Consider the following 14,040-nt stretch of genomic DNA (forward strand, 5'->3'; position numbering starts at 1 on the left):
TCCTTAGATTCTCTAGTTTATTTTACTATTTTTCCTTTTACAAAAAATTGACAGCACGTACCCAATATGGCCGATGAATTTAGGAACTTCAAGAAAAATCATTCTTTTCAATTTTATAGGTTAAAAGCAGTTTGAGAAAAAAATTATCCAATGTAAATTGAAGCTCGGAATTTCTACTTTATTCAGCCGTTTTTAATTTTACAAAACAATACAATTTCGGGTCCAACATAGCGGATGAAAAAGGAAAACCAAAGGAAAAAGTTTGCGATGTATAGAGTTTTTTTTGGCTGATTTTGTAACATGAAATTCAAGCATTACAATTTTTTTCTTGGATTTTCCTCTTGCATCCTCTATATTGGGGCCGAAATTGCATTTTTTAAAAATGAAACATGTTGAAATAAAGTAGAGATTCTGACCTACAGTTTACACTGAATAATGTTTTGTTTTTACTGCATTTAAACTATAAAATTCAGCAAAGAAAGTGATTTTTCTTGATTTTTCTCAATTCAGCGACCATATTGTGTCCGTACTATCAATTTGTTGTAAAAGTAAAAATATTAAAATAAACTACAGATTCTAAGCTACAATTTGGGATGTATATAGTTTTTTTTATACTGTTTTCATCACATGAAATTTAGGTATTTATATTTTTTTCATGGATTTTGCGTCCGCTGTGCTGTTTATTAATAAAAGGCCAGACACCAAACAATAGTAGAGATCCTAAGCTAAATTTTGAGCCCAGCAATCATTTTTTGGTGCATTCAATTTCTTAATTATTATTGAAAGAACGACGTAAAAATATAATTTTTTAAATATAATACTATTGTAAATTAAAAACAGAAATGAAAATTTTGTAGACGTATCAATTTTTGCAAATTGTACTTTGTAGCTAAAATTCCTTCTATTGTCATATTTTTATAAGGTCTCTGAATAAAAATAGGAGTATTTAATTGGATTTAAAATTATTGATTTATATTTTGTTGAGGAAAAAATAGGTTACATCTGTTTAGAATAAGGAAATAGTGTTTAATTTCGATGATGTAGTTTGCGTACATGATATAAGATCTTCACGTTTACAACTTCTACTAACACGTATGCACCAGAGCCTTGTTTTAGTAAGCCTCGATTTAGTAATACCTAGAACTGCTGGCCCACGCAGTTTCTCAGCATGTCGGGCGAGAGATTGTCGCGACTCTTAACTGAAAAGTACCAGCAGCGTAGTGAAAAGGCGCAGTGCGCGAGTACTCACATGTGGAGATTGGGCAATATTATTTATTATAATTGGAAACTGTTCAGGTGGCCCTGGCTGTTGACGCTTTGATTCACCCGATTTAGTGACAAGGCTATTTTCTTCCAGCCCCTGACACTGTTACTAAACCGGGAGTTTGCTATATTTCCTTAACAGCATTTTATAAAACTGCCAAACAAGACTATAATTTTTTCTAAATTATTCGTAAAAAGATTAGTAAAATCAAATTGAGAATAATCATTACGCATACAATGGAGAAACATAATTAGGGTGACAACATTTTAGAGATGTCAGGGAAAAAAAGTTTTTCAGGGAAATGAAGTAGTTGTCATCTATTATTAAATTCTATAAATCTTGATGGAAGCTTCTAAGCACAATTCAGGAAAAAATAAGACAGTTTAAAATCGTTTATTTAACAATAGTTATTTAAAGGTTTAGTTTTTCCTTTGTATCTAGGGAAAAGTTCAATTTTTTGTTAAATCCTAATGATCAAGGTCTCATTTTATTCTTTTAAGGATTCTCTAAATGTCTATTTCGATTGATTTTATTTTAAAAAATCAGTGGAGAACTCATACAGTTATTATTGTTATAAACAGTCACAATTTAAATTTTAATTAACACCACCCAAATAGAATTGTCTTGTATCCTTGAAAGAATAAAATGAGGCCTTGATCATTAGGATTAAATACAAATTGTAACATTTCCCTACAGAGAAAGGAAAAACTAAACCTTAAAATAACTACAGTTAATTTAACATATTTAACCTAAATTATTTTTTTCTGAATTGTGCTTAGAAGCCTCCATCAAGATTTACAGAAATTAATAATAGATTTATTTTTTTCAATTTCACCAATCATTTTAAAGATAGGCAACTTTTGAGACTTATTGTACGTATTGTACATCCTTTATAATATTTTAGAAGCACTTCCTAATATCAATATCAATATTTTTTCAATATACATTCTTAAAAAATAGAACACATTTATTAACGCAAATTTCCCGCGCGGTGTTACTTTGAAAACACCCGATATGCGAGAATCGAGTTGTGGGACTAAGTTCATGGGGATTATGACCGAAGATCGAGAATATTTTCTTACAGATTCTTGGAAATTTCTAACTCTATAGTCGATATTGTCGGTCTTTATAGTCAAAGCATGTGAAGTGAAGTGTTTGGCGTGTTCCGTAAATGTGTGGACGCCTTTTCATACCTCATCTGGCCGGAAATGGCAGGCAGGCTGTCTGCCCATGCCCGCCTGAGGCGCATATTCTGGAATTTTCCTCTGATGAATTTTTGAAAATGAAGTTTTATAAATACAAGATTTCTTTCAATAAATTATTAAAAATTTGGTATCTAGACAAAATGCAGTGTGCAATTGTGGGATAAGGAGCAATAATATTTAAAACTATACTTTGATATATTTGTCAAACAACGTGTATGGTGGTGAGGTTATGTTAGTGCATGAGGCGTAGTACATATGCTGCAAATACCAAACAACACAAACTACAAAGTGGTGTCTTTGCGGCATATTTTGTATTGAACCTTTATCTGTAAACGTTTTTTCAGCACCCCTCGTCTGTAAAGGATGGTATTCGACGTGCGGTCGTTTTTCTCCCTATTGATATAGTAATAAAAAATTCATGCTAATCTTGCGAACCTTGAACTTGACATATAAATCTTAAAATGGTAGAAAAATAAATTTTTTCATATATTTTTCGTTCAAGAAATGAAGCAATCCGGTAGGAATGTGTTGATTTACTCACCATATTGTAACTTTAAGAAAAACTGAGATAACGTAACTTAAAAAACGGCAAATTGAAGGCTAATAATACAGTTTTAAGAAAAAAATATTTCGCTTCATTTATTTAAAATTAAATGCTTAAGTTTTGACAGGTAAAATGGCAATGAATTATGTGTTAGGCTTTGATATTCACACACCTTATTAACAAAAAACATTTTTGTGTATGTCTAAACAAAATTATTTGGGCTTAAGTATGTCTATTCTATTAGTATCCACACATTTTATTATTAAAAAAACAAGTTAAAAGCAAAAAAAATGTCACTCTACTGCAAGTTTGGTATACGCAGTCTGTAAAGGTATGACAATCATTTCATTGTATACAACATGATCTGTTATGTATGCTACATGTTGTAAAAAAGTGCAATCATTTTTTCGTTAAAATATTTGGCGGCCCTAAAAAGGATTGATTGGTTATTCAGTACGAAGGAAATGAAATTTTTGTGTGACGGTGTCGTGGTGAAACTGTTTTCGCTTTTTTTTCTCTTAAAAGTAAGTAAATGTGATTATTTTTATGTTAAATTTGATATTATTTGGAGTCAATTTTGCTGGTGAATGAAAACCAAACTACCCATGAATTAAAAATACATTTACTCTTGTTGAATGGGTTTCGAAGGCTTGTAAATCGCGAATCTGTCACTAGAATTCCAGATTGTCGCTGATTGGTCTTTTAAAAACTTTTAGTCGTTATTATTTTTTAACTAACTTATATGCGACAAAAGCCTTTACAACAACTAAAACGGAAATAGCAAAAGGAATCTAGTAGCCTTGTTCATGATTCCTTTTATTCTTTCGATAATTTATCAATTTTAACAATCGTTTGAAATATGGCAGCTTAACAAAAAAAAGTCAGTCTCATTCAAAAAGAGCAAACCCGATTCAATATGACCTTGCTTAAAATGAATATTGCAGTGCATAGCAGATTCGAAGCTGCATGAGAAAATGACCGATTCGCATAGTCGCTAACCGATTCAGTTTTATCTTTCTAAATCTGCAAATGACATATGCGTGATTCACAGAATCGTCTTTTCAGTGGGTTCTTTTCTCGTAGATAGTTACACCACAAAAACTTCGTATTAAAAAAAAAAAGTTTATAAGTTTTAGGTTAGGATGGTACAGCTTTTCTGGCATTTTACTTAGAAAATGTTAATATTTTCATTTTAATTATTAGGAAACGCTTAATAAGAGAACTCTTACTCGTAAAAGGCCAGAAAAATACAAAAATTAAAAGAATACGCTGCATGGGCGTCAAGTACATCATGTTCCTTGACACCCTGCGGCATACACACTTTTTATTACTATACCGAAAATGCGCTTTCGAGAAAATCCTTTAATCAGCATGTGTATTTGATAATTATATCGTTTTTTACCAATAAACACATTTTTAACAAAATGCACGGAGAAAAATAGATGTTAGCACAGACTATCTAGATATTAATAGGTAATATCTTAGCGATTTAACTATGGGACAGAAATCTAGATACTGAAGTAGAGCAACCGTATATATTAAAAAGAAGATTTTAACTGACAATATCCAAGATATTGAAGGGTAGAATCAAAGATATTCAAGAAATATTTTATAAATGTGCAAAAATTACCTGTAAAGCATGCCATTTTCTATAAAATGCAAAAGAATCTTAATATCGTAGTCCTCTGTTTTGAAAATTCCAATCCTCAGGCATTCGTCTTTTTGCATAATTATGCGATTTTTGTGTTAAACAGATAACATACTGTTCAAGGCTAATATGAAAGATGCCTGTAGCTAGGTGCTCATTTTGTTGAGAAAATTGTAACATATCCAAAAACATTTAATCCATTTTCCACCAAAACTTATAGTGCAATAGATATCCGAAAAACCACAATACACACGATGAAAGCTCAAGATACAGACAAAATCTTTTGTTGTCACGCCACACTTCAGCGACGTGTATATATTATGGTTAAATATCAAAGTTTTTAATATCTGCTTTTCAATATCTATTTTTCTCCGCGTGTCCCGAGCACCTTTTGGACTGCCATCCTTCACATAACATAACATGTTACACACATCCAAATAATTTTCAACCTTTGATACATCAGTGTTTAAGGTGATTAAACCTCTCGGTGCCTAAACATCCCGCGCCTAAACGTCCTGACGCCTAAACGATGGCGTTCAGATGGCGGCGTCTAAACGGCGGTCCCTAAACATCACATACCCGGGACTGGGACTAACTGGAACGCCAAATTATTAACTGAAATCGTTTTAGCCCGGATATGACATGGCCACCTTTAGATACGAAGGTTTAATATATTTCGAAGTTTATTCCCTGCGGATGCACAGGCAGTGAAACAGCACTGGCGAACGGCACTAGGCCACCAGTGCCGTTTTAGTGAATGTTTGTCCTGATTTGGGCACCTAAACGGCACTCAGAGTGATGCGACAGTCATATGCGATTGTATTCGTCACGTATCGGGCAGGCAAAGTTATTTACAGTAGTTGGCCGTCACCAAGTCGAATCCTTTTTTAAAATTTTCTCCAAATTATGAATACTTTTTTAATTTATGAATGTTCTCATTATATATATATTTTATAATTATAACCAACCATATTGCCTTTCTTCACTTTTTTCATTTCTTTCGTCTTTTGTATTCTTATTATTATCAAATCACAATAAAAAAACATTTGTAGAAAAATATTCATCAACGTTTCGGCACTCACACATCACTCTTACCAAGAAAAAAATTTAAATTAAATTTTTAACCAACAGGAACAGCACCGCAACCACGATGCTCTCTCCCTGACACCTAAAAATCAATACTCGAGAATCAAGTGAAAGTTCAAAAGGCAAACCAGTTATAAACCAACCTGACATAGAAATGACCTCTAATCCATGTCAGCTAAATTAAAATTTAAGAAATTTAAATGAGATTAAAATCAAATTTAAAATCCTTTTTAACGTCCAAGAATCAAGTTAATGTGAAGCATGCCTGAATCTAAAACCAAAAATCTAACGACCAAACTTGCACATCCACCATAAAATGTTCCCCAAATTTGGTATGGTATGGTGATATACATGTGTCAAGTGAATGAACGGAACTGTCGTGCGCTGCCTATGTACTGCCTCCCATAACCCTGCTCATTAACCTGAATAGTGGAGGGGATAATGCCTTTGTTACAGCCTCTGTTACACCCCTCGATTTAGACTGTTTTTAGTCCTTTAAAAATTCTATTTTCTCCTGATAGTTTATTCTCCGTAGTTTATTTTTAAATCATAAATCCTGGTGATATTTTTGCTTGAATTTAAAGGTAGTCTGATATTTTCCGTAATTAATTTACATTTATCTCCTGTTATTAGGAAAGTACCAATTAATTTCTTATTATATGTCATTTTCGCAAATAAAGTCGATGGAAGTTTTTTGTACAAATATCATAATGTAACCGTTACTTGTTTTAATGAAGCTATCTTTACTGAGCACAAAGGGTGAAGTGACGCAATGTATCTGCATATTTTTAATTAAGTCCGAATTGCAGTTGTTTGTAGCGTGAAGTAAAAAGTCAAACTGCTGTCTTTGACAAATCCTATATTCGTCAAACCATTTACAGCAAAAAGAAAGTGTTAATGAAGCACCAATATCAGGGTACCATATACCTGCAATAGAAATCACCCTTGCGGTGTGAATGCTGCACCGTAATGTAGGGTACAGATTCTCAATCACTTGGGGTACGAAGTACCTACTACTTTGGGTACGACGTGTCCGCTTCTTGGGGTACGAAATGAAAAACTTCATTATCGACGCATAATCTACGTGTTCGCAACTTCGTAATTACTGCTTAAATACTTTTCAAGATTTGAAATAGCCATGTCTAAATGCATTGTTTATTATTTTGACAGCTTTGCTAATTGTATGTCATGGTCAATGAAGTGTAGCAGGTGCGTTGTTCGCACTTTGTAAAATTGAGACATTAGATATTTCAGATTAGGTGGGGCTATCCAAGATGTCTGCACGCTGAGGGACAAACAATAATACCAAATACATGCGACTAAACTTTATTTTTATAATTGCATGGAAAATAATTGTTTTTCACGATAAGTGTATTCAGCCTATTCAACTACTTAATAACTATTTAATTGAATAATAAAATTGAAATGTTTTTTTTAACTGTGAAAAATATTTTTTTCTCAAGTTATAAACTAAATTAAGTTTTATCCTCTGAGATTTGTATTATTGTTTGGCCCTCATTGTACAGACATCTTGCCAGCTGACGTCACAACTTGAAATACTTAATATTAGAAATCTTAGCGCATATATAACTGGATGGAATCAGACAGTGGCAGAGTTATTGCAAAAATAAAAGAGACAGACTATGAGTTAGCGGGATAAGTTATCTCTCTCGCGCAGCGATCTGCTTGGCTGTTTATCGCTCCCCTCTTAATGAAGGTTAAATAGTTTACATGTATGCGCAAGTAAAGAGCTATTTATGGAGCAAAATTGAAAAGACCAATCATGTTGCTGTGCGAGAGAGATAGCTTATCCCCCAGCCCCAGTCAGTGGTGGCAGAACGCGGATATCTCTGGCATACGCAGAAGTTGTTCCTGTGTATTTTTAGGTTATGTAAGGCCATGCATCAGTTTGAAAATACACAAGAATCACTACTGTGAATGCTCGAGATATCCGCGTTTGCTCACAATATAACTTTTTATCTTCAATATTTCGTACTTTAATAAGAATACATAGTGGAGTATAGGCATGTTAAGATTACTAGAAAAGCAGAGCATATAGATGCTAAATTCTCCAAGCATGAAGTTGTTCGATATTTAAGATGAAAAGGTCTTTCTATATGCGTAATAATGGCATCCTCGGGTTTGGCTGAATTAAAAAAAAATATTAGGAAAATGTGCAAATTCAATTTAATCAAAATAAAAACTGTTTGATCAAATTTTCTATTACTGGACATTAATCTAGAAAGTTTAAAATATTTTTCAAAGAATTACTTTATTGTTAAAGTTAAATATTATGATACCATTTTACATTATTATGTATGATAATAAGTTTAACTTCATTAATTAAAAAAATACTTATTTAAATTATAATTAAAAATACGAGAACTGAATCTACAATTATTTAGGGGCTATAGAACTATACAATTTAAATAATAATTTATTTTTTGTCAATATGTAAATTTTTATTCAATTCTCGTACTGTTTGTTGCGTAATTATTTACATGAAAGTATCAGAACCTCGAATTGAACTTCTGGCCAACAAAATACGCAAATTTATATTTATAACTCGAGCATTTAACCTTTTTTTGGCAATAAATAATGCTTTGAAAAATATAATAAACATTCTAAACATTCATGCGTTAGGAAGAAAGATTTGATAAACTATATTAGTGGGCATCGGAATCCTACCCTTGGCAATTTAAATCATGCTCATACCTCAAAGCCTAGTTTCACAAAGTTGAATCCGCATACCTTCAACTTTTCTAAGACCATGGCATGCTTGACAGCAGCTGCCAAAATTTCAAAACAGTATCATCTGACCTTGCGTACCCCACCTTCTGGCTATTTCGTACCTTACATACTCGGTATGTCGTACCCCAAGTTCGAGAGATATCTGAATCCCTACCGAGGTTCATTGAACACCGTTAGAATCTTATGTGCAACAAAATATACCCCCAAGTTTTTACTGTGCATCCTAGAAATGAGGCATTAACTGGTCAGCGTGGGTACGGCTCCTTTTGTCATTTAGTAGAACTACATAATTATTATTGTCTAACTTTTCTGTTATTAAAGCTGGTCCTATCGAACTAGGGGAGAGTTTGTTTTGTTTTTGGTGATTTATAAGTTTAACTAAATCTCCTAGTTCGTATATAGGTTGAGGTAAAACAATTTTTGAGCCTTGAAGACCCTTGTATTTTTCTTTTTGAATCTGAAATCTCTCTCGGGCTTTTCTCAAATAATTTTCGTGTCTGTGTTCCACAACTCGATCAATTCAGAATACTTCAAGCTTGGTGTGGTGTTCAGAGATGAAGGTAAATGAACTGATTGTTGAATATGATCTTTCAAGTGATCCATTGCTTTGAGGGTGGTAAGCAGTTGTCTTAATGTACTGTATTCTGAATAAGCTTTCGAAGTCCTGAATTGATTATGAAACATATGAACATATGAAACATATGAAGCTCGTCTTGTAATTCTGAAGGTTTTCTGCAATTGACATGCTGGGCATTTTTTAACGTAGTCAATGACTTCGTTTTCCATGCCTCTCCATTCACCTAGTGTCCTCGCTCTTTTGATGGTTTTATTTTCGCCGTAATGCTGTGCCATAACGGATCCGAGAGATTCTTAGATGGTGTCCTTTATTTCCTGGTTAGCTAATTCACTCTGTGGTGCGTAACAATAACAGAAATCGCTATCTGGGTATTTGAAGCACAAGAAGTTGAACATTTCTTCAATTTGAATTTTTTCTATAGGTGTGATTGTCGGGTCATTGAAATGGAATCATAAAATACTTAATTGTCTTCTTAACATTTCTTGCCTAACTTCCTCCAGTATGGTAAGCCATTTTTTCTCGTCATATGATGTAAGTTGAACAGCATTGATGTCTTCTGTGTGTCTTTTTTGTATTTTCTCCCACAGCTTTCTTCCTGCATTAGGTTTCCTAGTAGCTCTTGGTGTTGTTTTCTTTGTTTTCCATTTCAAATATTCCTCCACTAATTCTTTATTCCATTCAAGGATAGGAACAATTTCAGGTAATGGATTGATTGCTTCTTCATCCACTGATGGTTCACGCATTCTTTGAGCGGGTAACTTAATTCTATTTTTTTCGTCCCTAGGCGGCGGTGCATCTAGGTCTCGTTCATCATGGTTGTTTGAGGATTTAATTTCGGGTAATGCTTCTTCTGCGGTTTCTTTTTCTTCATCTGAATCTTCTTTATTGTCTGCTGACAATTATTCTAACAAATCCGATTCTTGGATTGAAAAAGGCGTGATAGACAATCTGCGGCCTTATTCTCCTTTCCTTTCACATACTCGACTATGTATTTATACTCTTCAAGCCTCAATCGTCATAACACTTAATTCCCTAAAACGATGGTCAATGAGACTTATTCTGTGAGAGTAGTTTTGACAGGAATAATAGCCTACATCTAAGTGGCTTACTTCTATTGTCGCTGCTGCTCGGCAGGATGATGTCCGTAGATGTAGCTCTGCAAGATGATTTCCGTGGATGTAGCTCAGCGTGGTGCGATGATCACTGGTTGGCAGAAGTGGCTTCTTTTTCTGAGGTTTATCGCCGTATTGCGTTCTCTAGGCTTTTACCGCCTCGATCGACGTTCCCAAATTATTAATTGCAGGTTTTCTTTTTGCTTCAAAATTCCTATTTTCACTTTTCTCGGATTCCCGGTTCGTCCAAGATAGGGCAGTTTCATTTTCTTTCTTTTTTAATCTTGCGTAGAAACTTGATCGTTTGCCGCTATCCTGGCAGGATCGCCAAAAAATGTAACGGATCCGAATAAAAAGTTCAATTTTGTATACACAATATCAATTCGCAGTAACGAATTGAGGTAGTTTATTAATTGCGTATTGTTGACGTTGATGACCGAATTGAACTCCGAATTTTTCATTATTCAGAAGAACCGATCAGATCTCTCAATCGGTTAAGATCAAGAGACGCAAGTACTTTTTGTATTGCTGAGCAAGGGTTGATAATGAGAAGAATACATCTAATTAGGTAAAATCATAATATATTCAGTAAGTGGGAGATTTACAAATGTTAAGGGTGGGGGGGAAAGCCCAGGACCTGAAGGCGTGTTCAAATACGAAAATGCGGAAACGAGGCGAAGATTTTTGGAGACAATTTAGACTTGTGTAAATGAAGAAATTGACCGTGCGTTAAAATCTACCTAAGTGAGGCGAGCCTGAAGGGCCTTGAGTGAGGGTGTGCATACCTATCATTATTCAGGGATTAGGACTCGGTCCTCGATATCTTCGAAAACTTCATCTAGAGAGCAATAACAAATCATAACACACAAAATGAAAGTCTAGGTTTTAACGGTAATAAAATTAATCTTAAAAGACTCAACAAAAGCACGTTTTTAGCAGAGATTCGAAACCATAAAAAACTTAGGTCTCAACATACGTCGGCCTACTTGAACTGTCATGTTCAAAAGATATTCAAAACAGTTCACGGTAATAATAACTTCTAAATGATAAAGGAGATCGATAATTGATTGATGATTAAATACAATCAATAATTAATACATATAAGATTGACATAAAGTACATACTACACGGAGAAAAAGATATCGCACAATGATATCACAAAACCCCTATATTGCAAGAATGCATAATATGATAACGTAAATCAAGTCCTGGAGCTTTATACGATATTATAATGCACAGATATTATAGAAAAAAATGAAGTTAAATTTTGTTGCGGTCATCTGCTATACGGCCTCCTTAGCAGCAATGGGAAAAAGGCAGAGTATGAGTGAGTTCGAGCTATAAATCGGGACACCAGATTTAAAACAATCACAGAAAAAAGTAAAAAATAGCTGCAGGTAAGACCTGCAACTAAGGCTAGGAAAATAATTCTGAACTCGTCGACGCAACATGTAGCTGACAGATGGGAATCCCCATTTCTCTCAAATTTAATCAAGTTTAACGACGCTGGGTAGCGCTGGCGTCGTAATTGTCACTACACCTCGAATAAAAATGGAGCGATTATACGATAAAAGATTATCCAGGCAAGGTTACAAATCGGAAATTATGTTCGATTCATGTGAAGTTTATCTGGCAAGGTTAATTTTTGTTCTGGTGAATCTTTAACCTGGAATCGATGTAAACTTTATCTTTAATTTTTTCTGTGTTCACTACTCGAAACCTGGCGAGATCAAAAAAGTAGAAATACCTTATAGATTGCACAATTATGCGGTATATAATGTTAAAACTTGGAATGTACGATATTACGATATATAGCGCAGGAATTACGATATATATTGTTATTCATGCGATATAGTATTCTCAGTGTAGATATAATAAACAGAAAGTGAATTAATTCTAGGTTTGAGTAATTTATAAGATTAGTCGGTATCAATCGGCAAGGGAGACAAATTTTTTACTCTGCGTTTGTACTCCCTATTTGCATTTTTCAAGGTTACTACACGAATAACACCGTATTCACCTGGATCAGTGATCCCAGATCTGAAACGAGATATGGTCCAATACTATGACAGTGCTATGTCCGTGTGAATATAGTAAGAGAGGATATACATGATTGGGTGGCGCGCGCTACCCATTTCTCTTCTTCTGAATTTGGAAACTCGAAGGTGCACGATTGCCGGTCGGAAATAATATTATCTCATCAGAAATTAATATTAACATTAATATTAATCAGCTGTAAATGATTGTGCTAGAGTTTTAAACGTTTGAAGTTGAATTTATCTATTAAACCGAAAAAATCTAAATAACCTTTCAAAATTAGAAAATTTATTTATGAGACTCATTTGAAATAAAACAATTACAAATTATAAGTACTAACAAGTACAGAATGTTGCATTAACACTATTTAAAATTCCAGCACAATCATTTACAGCTAATTAATATTAATATAATTATAATATCGAAGAAAACAATGATATAGAAGAGTAATATAGCAAAAGGACGAGAGAAACTGTAATATAGACACAGAAATATGTAATGATTTAATAATTTAATTATTATCTGTTCAGGTAAAAATTTTAAGAGAAAAAATATGTATCTTCCTTGTATTTGAAAATTTAACAGAGCAAAAGAATATTGCAAAAACTTGTAAAAGTATACAATGAAGACAATAAATTCTATTCTATATATAATTATAATATCACATACCTAATTATATAATTTGTTTTCATTATGTACAATAATATACACAATATAAAGTATACAATATGATGAACACAATATAATAAACAACAAAATATTAATCACGGCATTAATATTCTGATATTGCATATATATTTTCATTTTTAAATTTTTGCGAAATATTCAAATATCATTAAAATTGCCAATTTCTTTAATTTCTTTCAAATAAGGATCAAGATATAAATAAGACTATTATAATATAACATAATTATACCATTATCATTAAGAATATATGTATATATATATATATTCGGTTTTGATTCCTCTAGAATCAAACCGAAGGGCCTATGACAAAGCCACCGAACGCGTCCTCGGGTTGCGGATAGAGGGTCCCTGTACCAAGGGTTTCTGCTGAATATGGTTACAAAAATAAATAGGCAGTCGCGGACAATTGTCCTGGGGTGGTCCCGAAGGAATTAACCCCCAAGCGGAGGTGTGAAAACCGTGCCCAAAGCTGAATGGCACCTGGGTGAGGTGTCTAGAACGGTGACTCTGGGAAACCGGACGATCTCTCAGAGTACGCAACCTTATCCTTGCATGCGGGGCTCTACAAGGATAGACGAACCCCTTTCCCTAGCTTCTCGTGGGAACAACAATGACAACACCAAACATAGTGGTAGTAAGTGCGGTTCAAAACAACAGAACGCGCAGGGCTCCCGACAATGGGTCGGCCAACAATGCCGACCAATATAGAGCTGGGGGAGCCAATGAAAATGGATTCAATGCGATGGATCGGCGGGATCTCGCGACCTTTGGGTGGACGGAGCAACTGATTCATGACTTGCTAGAGTGCTACGATGCGAGTGTGGCCCGTGAACGGGATAACATGGCACGGCTGCATGCTCTGTGCTGCGAGTAACACCCGGAGCTATCGCACTTTTCGCAGCAACGTCTGCGAAACTATGCTGAACTACTCCGTAAAAGGGGCTATGTAAGCGGAACGCCTACTCTACCACAGCTATAACAAGCCGGCAAAAAAGAAAGTGTTGTTCAATGTGTGATTGACTACATTACATCTGGCAGGAATTTTACCGCCAAGGTTCGAAAGTTCGCGCGCGAACTCCGGACCGGTTATCACACACTTAACAAGTCAAAGCTGCTGACCATCAGGCAG

At 34.3% G+C, this 14,040-nt stretch overlaps 2 protein-coding genes across 5 annotated transcripts in view; one reads left to right on the forward strand and one right to left on the reverse strand.

The window, feature by feature from the left end:
• Positions 1–14,040, forward strand: part of LOC117174733 (cyclin-dependent kinase 4-like) — a 549,135-nt gene that overhangs the window by 213,164 nt on the left and 321,931 nt on the right. The window lies entirely within an intron of this gene.
• LOC117175574 overlaps positions 9,525–14,040 on the reverse strand; it is an 8,386-nt gene continuing 3,870 nt past the window's right edge. The window contains exon 3 of the mRNA XM_033365280.1: positions 9,525–9,964. Coding sequence (XP_033221171.1) covers positions 9,525–9,964 — 440 coding nt within the window. The remainder of the gene's footprint in view (positions 9,965–14,040) is intronic.

Source organism: Belonocnema kinseyi, chromosome 6, assembly GCF_010883055.1.
Source record: "Belonocnema kinseyi isolate 2016_QV_RU_SX_M_011 chromosome 6, B_treatae_v1, whole genome shotgun sequence".
Lineage (NCBI taxonomy): Eukaryota > Metazoa > Arthropoda > Insecta > Hymenoptera > Cynipidae > Belonocnema > Belonocnema kinseyi.